Genomic DNA, 14,571 nt, shown 5'->3' on the forward strand with positions numbered 1-14,571 from the left:
GTTGGCTGCTGTCAGCCAGGCTGGGGAGGCACAGAGTTGGGGGTCTGCTCACTGTAGTTTGCAGTGAGCATGCCTGCCCCTCCCCCCGAGCTCCTCCCCCGTTGCCAGGCCCCACCCCCATGCCAGCACCTCCCCAACTCCCTTCCTGGGCCTCCCAGGTCACACCCCCGCAGCGGCTGCCCCCCCCCCCCCGCCAATTCCCCTCCCTCTCAGCCTCCTAGATGGGGGCCGGCCGGGGCGCCGCCAGAGCCCCGGCTGCCCGCCCCCAGCATCAGCACGGCCAGGGCCTCGGGCCCCTCCGCGTGGATCTTCTCGTGCCGGTGCAGGTTGGAGCGCCGGCTGAAGCGCTTGCCGCAGTCGAGGCAGTGGTAGGGCTTCTCGCCGGTGTGCGTGCAGCTGTGGGCGATGAGGTTGGAACGCCGGCTGAAGCACTCGCTGCACTCGGGGCACGGGTAGGGCTTGACCCTGGTGTGGGTGCGCTGGTGTGACCTCGAGGGCCACCTTGGAAGGTGGAAGACCCCAGTCCTCCGTGCACAGCGATAACCAGGTAATACAGCGCTTCCCATTCGCCAAGCACCGTTCCAGCATTTTCCCTGTATTAATTCATTTACTCCTCCATCACTTCCCTGTGAGTAGGAGCTATTATTATCCCCACTTTACAAATGAAGAGCCTGGTGACTTGCAGCCAGTAAACGGCAGAGCTGGGCTCTGAATTCAAGCCAGTCTAGCCTGCGAGCCCACATCCCTCATCATGGCACTCTGCTACTTCTGCAAAACAGCGACAAGAAATCCACTTAGCCCTGGCTGCTGTGGGAAGACCAAATAAGGTGAAAGACTCATTTACTAAAAAAAAGAGATAGGGCTTCCCTGGTGGAGCAGTGGTTGAGAGTCCACCTGCCGATGCAGGGGACGTGGGTTCGTGCCCCGGTCCGGGAGGATCCCACATGCTGCGGAGCGGTTGGGCCCGTGAGCCATGGCCGCTCAGCCTGCGCGTCCAGAGCCTGTGCTCCGCAACGGGAGAGGCCACAACAGTGAGAGGCCCGCGTACCGCAAAAAAAAAAAAAAAGATAATTTAGCAAAGCTGCAGTGATGATTATGATGGTGATGGTGGTGATGATGATGATGACAGTGATGACAGTGACGGTGATGGTGATGATGATGATGATGGTGATGTTGATGGTGATGGTGGTGATGATGGTGATGGTGATGGTGATGGTGACAGTGATGGTGATGACGGTGATGATGACGGTGATGATGACGGTGACGGTGATGATGACGGTGATGATGACGGTGACGATGCCGGTGATGACGGTGATGATGACGGTGATGGTGACGGTGATGATGCCGGTGGTGGTGGTGACGGTGGTGACAGTGACGATGCTGTTATGAAGGTGATGGTGGTAGCAATGGTGATGATGATGGTGGCGGTGATGCTGTCCCTCAGGACCCCTTTCCTGTCCCTTGGGGCCATATCTCAGTGTAGAAGTCTGACTGTGTCCAGAAGCCAGAGGACAGGGAAGGCCTGTGCAGTGAGAAAGAGTTTTTCACAAAACAGTTAGAGATAATAGGATTCCAAAAGTTCCCCTTTCTCTTATAAAACAGTTATGGTAGTGGAAGGGAATCCGTTGTTTTTAAGGCCAGATTAATAACTTCTTAAATCCCGTGTTTGTCTCCACCCTTCCCTCTTCTGTTTAGCATTTTCTTGGCCCATGAAATCCCAAAGTCTGGGCACCACTGGCTAACTGACCTAGAAAGAGTCCCTTTCGGAAACATTTGTTTCCTCTGGCAAAGATGTGGACCAGGTACACACAACACACACCACACCACACCACACCACACCCACACACCCACACACACACGCGCGCACACACACACACACACACACACACACACACACACACACGTTGACTACGCTCTCTGCTCCTTGGATCTGGAACCTCTGACCTCAGCCGAGGGCCTGCACCAGCCAGCTCTCAGGGCCCAGCGGTTCCCTGGGCAACAAGCACAGAGCTGCCACGGGGAGCATAAGCAACAGGCAATTAAGAGTAATACTAACAATTAACAGCCCATCCCCACGGTCATTCAGTGGCTTCACGAGCTACTCTGCTTAACCCTACAAGCAGGTTCCAATCCCACTTACCCCTCCCGGGCCCAGCCCATCTGTGGGCTCCACGCGGATGTCACAGGGCTGGCCTGGCCAGATGCACGGCCTGGCCCACATGCTCCCCCCCTGCACAGTGATCTGACTGCTGGGGCCCTCAGCCCAGCCCGTGGAAAGTCAGCATCTGTTAGCTTTATCCTCACCCCACCCCCAGGATCCTGAGCCCCAGAGAACAGAGCTGAGGCCCCACCCCATCTGAGCAGCCTTCTAATCCCTGCATTTGGGGCACACGGCCTGACACTCAGGTGGACTTGATAAATGGTAACTAGATTTGAACATGTACGCAATGCAAGATGCCAGGGAGGAGGGGGAGAGGGACACGGAACACCTGGGTACATTGGGTCTGGCTGCCAGGCACAGGGGATGTGCATGCAGCTCGGCTGGACCAATGCCCTCGGGCCGCTCTGCCAGTGTGCAGTGTATTTCTATTTGCTGATTTGCAATGGACTGTTGAGATTGGCTCAGCAAGCTCTGACACTGGGTATCTGCCAGGAGTTAAACACCAGAGGTGATAGAGAGAGAAATAAGGCCAAATCCCCACCTTTGAGCCCCGTAGAGAGCACGCAGACTCGGGTCCACTCCAAGGGTCCCTTGGTGTGGCCTGCTGGTTCTGAGCCTGGGCCCTGGAGCCCATCTGCCCGCCAGGGGCCCACCCTGCCCCTACTGTTTAGCAGGATGTGCCTTTGCCTCGGCAGTGCTCACCAGCACCATCCGTAAAATGGGTCCAACCATTGTGCTTCCCTCACTGGGCTGCTGTGACCAGCAAGTGGGAGTGGATCAGCCCAGATGGCCACAAATTGTAGCCCAGGGGAAGAACTCAATAAATGTTAGTGAGGACGAAGATGTTATTGACCCAGGTTCTTGGACTCTTTAATCAATAGAAATTGATGAGGCCAAACGAGAAATTCAGACAGAGCTTTACTGGGACTTACGCTGCAGCATAGGAAGAGAGAACAAGAAACAGGTTCCCTTGCTTGCTCCCCAAGTGGGGGGCGAGCTGGCTTCTTAAATGGGGTGAGGGCGGGGCAGATCGGGGGGCCGAGCTGGAGGAGGGGCTTAGGTGGTCTGCCCACCCCCTTGGTGGTGCCATGTTCAGGGATCATGCGTTGTACCCTGCTTTCCCTCCCTGTACCTCAGAAGTGGCAGTTGGGCTTTTGGGTCTTTTTGCATCTTGTTGTTCATAATTTGCCTCAACTGTGCATGTGAGTGTTTATTTTTATTTTTTTTAATTTTATTTATTTATTTTATTTATTTTTTTAAACATCCACCCCTCCCCTGGCCACAGTGACATTTTCTTAATTTTAATTTTATGTTTTTGGCTGTGCAGCATGTGGGATCTTAGTTCCCCGACCAGGGATCGAACCCGCGCCCCTTGCATTGGGAGCGCGGATTTATTTTTAGTCCCTTAGAGGTTCTTTGTATCTGTTGCTTGAGGAGACGTTTGTCCAGGAGCAAACACTCTGGTCAGGGGTCCCAGGTCCCAGCCTGTCTCAAAGACAATGATGATACAGCAGAGACACGCCGAGCAGAGGCGAGTGCCTCACTCCACAACGAGGACACCAGGGTCCTGCAGAGGGATTGGAAGGGTGGCGTGAAATGGAGCAAAAGCAGAGGGGCCACACTTGGCTGGACTTGGTGGGACCTGCAGAGTGACATGCGCACCCTCTCCCTGGGGGCCGTGACAGACAAATGAGAGAGTATAGGAGCGGCACTTGGAACAGGGCCTGGTACCCAGTCAGCACTCAGTTAGTGTCAGGGACAGAGATGGTGGTGAAGATGTTGTCACCGTTCAGGGAATTGTAACTTCCGTATCGTTGGAGCCTCAGGTGGAGTGATGGGAAAGGGGCAGAGAGGCAGGGGGAGCCGAGTCACTGAGAACCCGGCCGCCGGTCCTTTAAGACATCACTAGCTGCTGTAACAAGCAAATCCCTAGAGTGTAGCACAAGGCAATACAAGTTTGTTGCTTCTTTTAAGAGCGAATGCACAGAGACCCAGGCTTTTGCCAGGAATCCCTGAGGATCCCATCATCCTGTCGAGCCTGGGAGTCCTAGCTTTGAGCTGGGAGAAGCAGCAAGAGAGGTTAGGGAGAGCTCCCTGGCCTCCATAGAAGCCAAGCTTGGAAGGGACACACACACCCGCACGCACGCACGCACGCACGCACGCACGCGTTCCATTGGTGGGAGCTGGTCACGTGGCCACACCTGGCTGCAAGGGCTGCTGGGAAATGTAGTCCCGGGCTGGACATCTACTCCTCCCAGCCCCCCAAAGGCAACACCACACCACGTAGAAAGGGAACGTGTGTTTTTGCTGCACAGGCTGCCTCTGGGCATGAAAGGAGCCGAGAGGTATCAGCGCGACCCTTCTCAGTGCCCTTGCATGTGTTCACTTTTCAGCCGAAAACGTGCATTTGGGTTTGAGTAAAATCACGTTCACCTTGGAAGGTGGTGTCAAGGAGACTGACAGCAGAGAGGGTCACAGGGTTTAAATGAGAGTTTGAGACATTTTTCCTGAAGCCAATAACATAATTTCTCTGTATTTTTTCCAGGGTTTGGGAAAGAAAGTGCCCAGGAGATTTTATTTGGGGGAAAATATCTAAACAGTAAATCATAAGCTGCTGTATTTCTTGCATTTGTGTTGTTGTGGGGTTTTTTTCCCTCCACCTCTGAGCTATCGATTAAGTCTAATTACATCATTCATATAATTTGCCGTGAAATTTAAGTCGAAATTTGCTGAGTAAGGGAAGTAAGCAGGGGACTTAATTAGGAACTTAATCATGTTTGTTTGTTTGTTTCTAGGAGAAAGCAACTATAATCAGGAAAAATAACAAAAAACATTTCCTTTCTCCCAAAGCAGTCATCCGCAGGTTCTCGGAGTTGCTATACGGCTCGGCAGCGTCACTTGAGGGTACCGTTGTCGCGGATTCTATGTGCTGAGTGGACCTGCTGCTGTTCTGGCCGGAACCTGCAGAGCCCCATCTTCTTTGCAGAGAGCATCCTGCACCAACCAGGGACCCTGGGACTTGCCTCCATTTGGGAATGGAGCTCATGACTCTCCAGTAGTCAGCCTTGAGGTTCATCTGCGCCCCCCAGAGTTTGCAAAGTTAGGCCACGGAGCAAGGCCTCGTCTTCCTCCCAGATCTTTCCGCAGGAGAGCGGGTCTCACGCTTCGTAGGTCAGATAAATGAGGGGCCCAGCCGGCCTCGCGTGGTTTCAACGTTCGGGGACCGTGACTTTCTAAACGATGTCTCTCTTCCCTCTCTGCAGAAACTCGTGCAGACCGCAGCAAGAAACTCTTCCGGCACTACACGGTCGGCTCTTATGACAGCTTCGATGCTTCCAGGTAAGATGTGATTCTTTCTCTGCCAGGCCCCCTCTGGTCAAAGAAGCTCGTAGGTGTCCCAAAAGTGCTGGACCGTCTTGCATGGAGCACTCGGAACCCCTTGGCTTGCTTTCCCCTATGGGTCCCCATCACCCACCGCCCAAACATGGGCTGGGATGGTGGAGACCACCGTCTTCCAGAGGACCCGCCCGAGAGGTGGGCTCTGTGCCGCCTGCAGTTTGGGGTTGGGCTGGAGTGCACTTGTGGGATGGCCAAGGGAGAGAGCTGTCTTTCAAGGAGGAGGAAACCTGGCGTTGTTTGGGGGGAAAGCAGTACAAATGGTAAAGGTGACAGTGCTTGGCCACAGGAGCCTTCAGGCAGCACCAACGTATCAGCATCCCCCCCGGGGGGGTGGGGGGCGGAATATGAGGACGCCTCTGGGTTTCCCCTCCTCCAGCCCCCTACAACCACCAATCTGCTTTCTGTCGCTAAGGATTTGCCTGTTCTAGACTTTTCCTAGAACTGGAATCCTACAGTATGTAACCTTCCGTGAATGGCTTCTTTTCCCAGAAGAATATTCTCAAGGTTCATCCATGCTGTAACATGTATCAGTGCTTCATCCCTTTTTTTCTCTAATTTTTCCCTGTGGTAAAATATAAATAACATACAGTGTGCTGTCTTAACCATTTTGAAGTGTACAGCTCAGTGGCGTTAAGTACATTTACATTCTTGTGCAGCCATCACACCACCCATTTCCAGAACACTTTCCATCTTCCCAAACTGAAACTCCATTCCCACGAGACACTCGCTCCCCTTCCCCTCCCCCAGCCCCTGGCGCCCACCATCCCACTGTGTGTCTTCATGAATTCGACTCCTCTAGGGACCTCGTATGAGTGGAATCATACAGTATTTGTCCTTTTGTGTCTGGCTTCTTTCACTGAGCATCATGTCCTCAGAGTTCATGCCTGTTGGACCAGGTGTCACAGTGTCCTTCCTTTTTGAGGCTGAATAATATTCCTTTGTATGGATGGACCACATTTTGTGTATCCATTCATCCGTGGATGGACGCCTGAGGTGCTCTTACCTTCTGGCTGTCGTAAATATGTGGCTGTGGACATTTGTGTACAGATATTTTTTTGAATACCTGTTTCCAGTTCTTTGGGGTGTATACTTAGGAGTGGAACTGCTGGTCACCTGGTTTTAGCATTGACCTGTCCCAACCACCTTTCTCTTATAAACAAGATGCACTATAACAGAAATGCCATTCCCAGCAGAGTAGCCGGTCCCGTCTTGCGGGGGGGCTCTGCAGACTCTCCAGGTCTTGCTAAGATTGTCCACTTTTTTACCTTAAAAGCCCAGGTTGTGATCCTTAGCCTGGCCACCAGCGCAGCCCCACGAGAGCACTCAGAGGCTGATGGCTTCCAGGGAGTTACACCCACCCCCGGCTCCTGCTGATGAGTCTTTATCTGGGTCAGATGAGTCGTTTTTGCCTTAGCTGGAGGCCATCTGTGAAAGTGGACCCTGGGCCCATGGTCACGGTCAGCATGCTATCACGCTTTTCTTCCATTCTAGCAGGGAGGGCGCCTGAGTCTCCGAGAAGCCCAAGAGCTGTTGCCATGGTGACTTGGAGGGCTGTCCAGGCTGGGAGTGAGGCTTTGAGGGAAAGAGGGCCTCTGGATGCTGGAAGGGTCCAGGCCATGTCTTGCCCTCAGGCCGTGGCTTTTGCAAAGCCATGTCCCCACGAGATCCGTTGTCATCAGACAGCAGCCAGCAGGCCACCCTTGGTGTGTGTGTGTGTGAGGGCGGGTGTGCACACACACTCAGTGCTCGAGACAGGCAGGGCTGACTGAGCTGGGAAAAGAGAAGACCACAGGGCCAGGCTGTCTGGGCCATGTGTCCTGTGGCTGAGAACAGGCCAGAGCACACCAGGGATGCTCACTGCAGGTCGGCCGACAGGGGACATGTGGAACCATCATAGCTGTTAAGCGATAGGACAGAGCCGTCTCGGGAGGTGATGAGCTCCCCATCGTTGGAGGAAGTCAAGCAGGGTGGGCATCGTCGTGGCAGAATGTCGTAGAAGTTTGGACTAAATGACCTCCGAGATCACAGCCAGGTCTGCATCCCTGTTTTGACCCCAGATGAAGGCTTGCATTCTACATATATACTGACCACCTGCTCAGTGCCAGGGTCCAGGACCACAGAGGAGGGGGACAGCTGGACACACCTGGGTCACGTGGTAGCTTCTAAGCAGATGGTAGGAGCTCTGACCTTGACCGCAGTTTAGGAGCCAGCCCTCCTTTCCCACAAGAAGGAATCAAACCGTGGGACTCACTTGACGAGGTGTCGCAGTGAAAGAAATTAGAGTAACGATCGCGCTATTTGTTGACCTCCTGCCACGGGCCAGCCACCCTGCATTGATCCCAGCACCGCCGACCACCCACCCTCCCAGCAACCTTGAAATTAGTGTCATTCTCCACTTGGCAGGAGGTTGCTGGAGAGGAGACAGGAGGGCCTGAGTGTCTCAGACACAAGTGTCTGAGGCCATCAGAGTACAGAGCCCGTGCCCTCAGCCCCCCTAACCCCCCACCAAGGTGAAGACGTTACCGCCCCAGGCTGGCCAAGGGATCAGCCTGGGATTGAGGAAAGCTAGTTCAGGACAGAACCATCACCCTGTGACGGGTGTTGGGAGGATGGACAATGGTGTTGCCTTGGTTATCGCAGGGCCTCCGAGCTTTTCCATAAAGGGTGCCGGGGTCAGCCTGTGGGATCCTGCTGCCTCCCGGAACTGGCCTTATCCAGACTGTGAATTTGACAGAGGCCACGGAGGGCGGGCAGTGAGGGAGACTGGGGCCCCGACGCACCATTGTCACCCAGGCGGCTGGCGGGGGCGGCTCTGGAGCACGTGCCAGAGTAAGAGACTGACCTCTGGTCCTCTGGGTGCACGGCAGAAAGCGTCCGAGGGAATTGCATGCCGCGGTGAGGGCTCAAACCAACCGGCCGCTTGTTAGCCTGCTTCTGAATTCATGTTAGACGCAGAGGTCTGGGGGCTGTGCCAGCCCCCGGGCCAATTACCTGCAGTCAGTGGTTGGATGATCGTCTGGGCAGGCGGTTCGTGGCTGAGGCTGCCCCAGTGCCGACGCAAATGTGATGAAGGAACATGCCATGGGAAATGAGACTCAATGGAGACAGTTTCTGAATCAGTCAGGAGGTTTCTCCCCTTCCCACCCCCTCTAATGTCAAAAACTTTACTCAGGGCTTCCCTGGTGGCGCAGTGGTTGAGGGTCTGCCTGCCGATGCAGGGGACACGGGTTCGTGCCCCTGTCCGGGAAAATCCCACATGCCGCGGAGCGGCTGGGCCCGTGAGCCATGGCCACTGAGCCTGCGCATCCGGAGCCTGTGCTCCACAATGGGAGAGGCCACAACAGTGAGAGGCCCGCGTACCAGAAAAAAAAAAAAAAACTTTACTCAGAGATTCAGAGCTGAGAGCGAAATGGTGGGATCACACCCGGTCGCGGTTGAACGTGTCTAGTTGCTCCAGCTGATTCCCTCCTCAGATTCCCTGCCATCTACCCAGCCTGCACCTGAAAAAAGGGTCTAGAAACGTGGACACGTGGTCAAGGTCAGAAGGCAGAGGACCTGGGGCCATTTCTACAAGGACCTTACAGATATTTCAATGTCATTTTTAGAAACACTTCTCAACACTAAGGGGTGGAGTCTCAAGTTCTCACTGCCCTTAAATCAGATCCTGAGCCTCATTAGCTTGGGGCATCCAGGGGGAGGCAGGGAGGACCTCAGGGTCTCACCCTAGGATGATTAGACTCCATCCACCCATCCACCCAACCAGGTACCCATCCATCCAACTACCTGTCTACTCAGCCAACCAGCCAGCTTGCTGTCTTCACAGCCATCTACACATCCATCCATCCATCATCCATCCACCTACCCATCCATTCATCCATTCATCCCCTCCATTCATCTATCCCTCTGTTAGCCAGTATTCAACACAACCTAACTATTCAGGAAGCTAAGGGTATGGGGGTAAACAAGACAAGCTCAGTCTCTGACCTTATGTAGATTAAAGTCTAATTAGCGAAGACAACAGCAAGGTTAACAAATAAATAAGCCAGAAAATCCCTCTTTGTGGTTATGCTGTGAAGCAAATCAGCAGTGCCGTCAGGCAGCCTCTTGGGCAGGTTGGGGAAGGCCCACTTTGGGTAGGGAGCCAGAAGGGCTCTTGGAGGAAGTGACTTTTGAGTTGAAACCTGAAGGTCAAGGAGGAATCAGCAAATGCAGAGGCACTGGGGTGAAAAGAACCTGACGTGCAGGGTGGCAGGGGACGAGGAGGGCAGAGAAGACGATGTCGGGGAGGACCTGAGGCTTCGTGGAAGGAGTTTGCATTTTCCACGCTTGCAGTCCGAGGAGACTGGAGGGCTTTAAACACAAGAGTGACATGGTCTGGTTCACTTGGCTGCAGGAAAACAGACAGTAGGATGAATGCATGAGTCATGAGATCATTGCCGCCATCTTGGTGTTGTTTGGCGATGGTGCTTTGGGCTGGAGAGGAGCTGGATGGGGAGGGGTGGGTGGATTCGAGGTATGGGGTGAAGCTGGAGTGGATGGAACCTGCCGAGGCACTGGATGTGGGGATGAGGGACAGCAAGGGGGGCTCCCCACCTTCCCTTGGGTTTTGCAGGGAGGAGCACCCAGAGGTGAGGGGGCTTCAGACCCAGTACCTGCCGGCACCTCTAGGGTACCTCCGAAGCTGCACAGGCAGCTTCTCATCCACTTGGAAGGAACGCGCTCACAAACAGCTCTGGGAAAGGGTCTCAGAAGGTGCGAGGTTTCATTATTTCTCTCCCTTGGTGAGACCAGTTTGCTCTTAGAGATTGAATTAGAAGGATGGCAAATCATGCCCGTCCACCAGTTGAATATCCACTATCCGTAGCTATTTATTTTCATGGCGTTCTGACATCATAGTCCAATGTTTATGTCTTTTTAAATTGGTAACTGGAAATAGATACACACAGTTCAGAAATGCAAAGTGTACACAAGTGCTACAGCCTGAAGGGTGCGGCTCCCTGTCACCCTTAGCACACAGCCCCCGCTTCTGTCCCCAGAGAGAACCCCCGTTACTGGTTTCCTGAGGATTTTTCCAGAGATGGACTCTGAGTACAGAAGCGTGTGTGCATGTTCTCTGAAGCCTTTTAAAGCCCTTGATAATAGAGCATGCTTAGTTTTCGATCTGACTTTCCAACTAAGTCCCTGTGTGACTTTGGGCAATTTGCTGTCCCTCTCTGAGCTTCAGTCCCTGACCCACAACCAGGTTTGCAGAGTGGGGATCATGCTTCCGACTGGTGCCATGTCCCCAGCGGTGTTCATGTAAGAATGAATGAAAACACATGTGTTTGGTGTTTGCAGCTCCTTCGAAGCATGGGCTATATAAATCCAGAGAGATGCGGAATTGTGAACGCGTGTGTGGGTAGCTGGCTTTCCTTTGAAACCCTAACTCTGTGTTCTGGAAGACTGCCTCAGTGTGTAGGTAGTAAGAACTGAATGGCAAGAAGCATTGATTTCCCCCATTCTTCCTCCACCATCATTTTATATTTTTTATTATGCCTTAGACTCAAATAAGAGGCATCAATCTCTGAGAACGTGCTCCGGCTGGATTCGTAAGGAAACGTACTCTTGTTTTCCTCTCTCTTAATTGATGGCTGGGCCCAGCGGTTAGTCATGGAGCCCTCGGGGCAGCTCCTTTGTGGTAGGGAAAGAGGTGGTTTTGCTTTTTATTTGATAGATATCTGTATTTTTAATTTTTTGATTTTACATATATGTATTTTAATTTTTTTAATTCTAATTTTTAATTTTTTTAATGATGTATTGCTTTCGTAATTTTGTGAAACCAAGGAAGAGAGGGGTGGCTCTCTGGGCACAGAGTCAGAGGTCACCCCAACTGCGCATCTCCACTCTTCCATCTCCCTCTCCCAGAGGGACCACTTGCGTACATATGGCCGCTGGGATCCAGGTCTCCATTGGCACCAGTCACAGCCCCAGTGAATGTGCCCACTCTGAGCCTGTTATGGTTCCCCCCAAAAATCACTCTTCTCTGCAGTCTGGTCCCCCCTCCTCCCTTTCTCCTCCCTTTCCTCCTCACTCAATTCATCACGAAGGTCTGAGGAGACCTGCCCCCTCCCCCCAACACCCTGCCGCCCCAGGTGGGGCCCCCTCAGTGCTGGTCCGCACTCTCTGTGCCCCCCACCGCTGTCTGACTGCCCAGGAGACCCGCTCCTTAGTCACTCTCAGGCTAACATTTTCCCTCCCGTCACAGATTTTGGTCCAAGTGCTACGTGCATGTAATAAAATAAGTCATTAATTTAACCCAACCACAAGGCAGGGCTGGGAAAGGAAGGAAAATTTTGTCTTTCCACCGCTCCCCAGCCTCATCCACACAACCCCAGATGGCAGAGGGACCACTTTAACTGGTTTTGCTTCATTCTTCGGATGGTTACCTCCGTAACCCCGATTACCTCCTTATGTCTTAATTTAACAACGTAAAGCACCATTGATTCTTTGCTGTAAAAGATGAGGCTTTCGCCGATCTACCACTTCTCTCCCGTTTTTTTTTTTTTTTACATCTTTATTGGAGTATAATTGCTTTACAATGGTGTGTTAATTTCTGCTTTATAACAAAGTGAATCAGTTATACATATACATATGTTCCCATATCTCTTCCCTCTTGCGTCTTCTCCCCAGTTTTGAACAGTTACTGTTGATCTGCTGATTACCTTTAAGTAACATTCTCAAATTCCTCTCTGGCTTAATACATTTTAGACAGTATCACTTGACCCTTTGTTATATTTATGTCCATATTTAAGCATTCTCAGTTCTGTCTATAAGTTGGATTCGAAAGTTAAAAACCGGCAGAAAACAGTACATTATTATGATAATGTAAACGTTTACATGAGTCCCAAGAATGGGGCTAGGACTCCAGTTCCTCTTTATAGACCCATGAGAAGGGTCTTTCTAACATCACAGACCAGTGGGTCCTTTTTTCTTCTACTATTCCATCAGTTTTCAAAATCATGACACATTTTAGCTTAGCATTAGGGTCATGATGTTCGCGTTGCCTTTCTTATTTTCTTGTGGGAGAAGAATTATGTCTTCTTTTTATGTCATCAAAATATCATCCTGTTTCTTATGTATCACTGGGATCCCTGTCACTCTCATCGGGGGCCTCTGGCTCTCGGCCCTAATGTGGAGGTCCCAGTGGACAGTTACCATTCTGGGAGTCCCCTTCCTTGAGCTACTGGATAAGAGAGCTGTGTCTTTATCCTTGTGCTGCTGGGACACACATTCAGGTAACAACCTCAAGAAAGGCACCTAGAGTATAAGCTCTCATATCTGAAAAGTCTCTGATTTTCAAACGTGCTCAATTTTGTAGAATTCCAGATTCAAGATGGTTATCTTTCTGAACGATAAAGGCATCACCTCCTCTTCATCTCGCCTTTCCTTACTGCTGGTGACAAGTTACAGTGCTGATTCTTTGTTTCCTCCCTGGAACTTTGTAGGAACGTCATTGTATTCATTGTATCTACTTTCCTCGCTGCTCTGAAATGCCCTGGTGATGGGCCTGGGTGTGAGTCTTATCTTTATCCATTATCTTCACTGTCGTGGAGGCTCCTTCAGACTGAAGCAGCTTCAGCTTTAAGAATACCCTTGTATCCTCGCCCTGAAAAACTCCCTCACTTCTCCATCTCTGTCTTTCTGAATTTCCTGCTGGACCATTTGAGTTTGTTCCCCTTGTCCCTCATTCTTTCTCATGCTTTCTAACTCTCTGCCTTTTTGCTCTGTATTCTGGGAACTTCCTTCAACTTCTCACCTGTCCCTGTAAGTTATTATTTTGGCCATCACATTGTGATGTTCCAACAGCTTTTCCCTTCAGTGATGGGATAAGCTTCTAAGGCTTGAGAAAAGTGGTTTCTGGGTTTTGGGGGGAGTAAACCAGACAGCCTTGCATGGGCAGGTCTCTGCACCCAGCTGCTCTCAAGGCACAGCCCAAGCCGGCGCGTTTCCCTTTTGGAGTGAGTGCGCACAGAGGAGCAGATGATGCGGTGGTGCTGAGCACAGGTCCCGGGGATGCTGGGTCCACGCTGGGTGGTGGAGAGTGGGGGCGCCCTCTGGTCAGGAAAGGGTGTGCGGTGCAAAGGGCTCAGACCCGCGTCCCCCCAGCCTCACCTCTCCAGCTCCATGACCCAGGCAAGACCATTCACTCCGCTCCACCTGGTGTCGAAAACCAGCAAAGCAGCAGCTGTGATTCTGCCTCGGCCACAGGGATTTGAATAGATAGTTATTCAGGAAGCACAGCACAGGCCTGGCTCTTAGTATGTGTCCTGGGTGCGCTCTGGTTCCCAGCCCCTCAGGACAGCCAGGGGTTGCTGGCTTGGCGGGGTCAAGGGGACTCTGGCCTCAAAGCGCTGGACTTGGGGGCTTTGGGTCCTCCTGGTGTCCCCAGATCCTTGTGAGGGGAGGTTGCTCTGGCTGGGGAAATACTCAGACCCTCTACAGTGGCAGGAGTCTCCTCTTGACCGGCCTGGGGACCCAGCTCAGAAACTGCTCTGCAGGGGGTTGGGGAGCCCGGGGCCTCCCAGGTTGGGGGAGGGGCGCTTTACCGGAGCTGCTGAGCCTGGCCGGCGAGGACCCCGGGGCCACCCTCCTCCAGGGCAGAGAAGCTGAGGCTCTCAGGGACCCAGGGCTCTCTCATCAGCCTTTTCAAGGAGCCTCTGGCCCCTTTTTTCTGGACCTCAAGGCCCCTGCCTGGGGGCCGGGGGGTGGGTCTCTCCCCACAAGGGAGGCGCCTGGCTCGGTGCTCCCTGAGACCACATTTAGAACACGCCCAGGTGGCCAGCAGGTGTGTGGGCTGGGGGAGCGCAGGCGGATGGGGGGACAATGGAGAAACAGCCAAGGAGGAGCCGGGGGAGGCTGGGGTTCCAGGCACACCTCCAGGCTGGACCCCACTGTGGCCTGCCTGTTCCCCACGGGGATGGAGCCGGTGAGGACCACGTGGCACAAGAACCTCCCAGCCCCCAGAGCACCCA

The 14,571-nt window shown here is 52.9% G+C and overlaps 1 protein-coding gene across 8 annotated transcripts in view; it reads left to right on the forward strand.

Annotated features, from left to right (window-relative positions):
* The window catches only part of SHANK2 (SH3 and multiple ankyrin repeat domains 2), a 549,250-nt gene that overhangs the window by 356,208 nt on the left and 178,471 nt on the right, over positions 1–14,571 (forward strand). For all 8 annotated transcript variants that reach the window (XM_082629529.1, XM_082629530.1, XM_082629526.1 and 5 more), the window contains one exon: positions 5,425–5,500. In XM_082629529.1, the coding sequence (XP_082485655.1) occupies positions 5,425–5,500 (76 nt within the window). The remainder of the gene's footprint in view (positions 1–5,424; positions 5,501–14,571) is intronic.

The sequence above is a fragment of the Mesoplodon mirus genome, assembly GCF_964341445.2.
Source record: "Mesoplodon mirus genome assembly, chromosome: 7".
In the NCBI taxonomy this organism is placed as follows: domain Eukaryota; kingdom Metazoa; phylum Chordata; class Mammalia; order Artiodactyla; family Ziphiidae; genus Mesoplodon; species Mesoplodon mirus.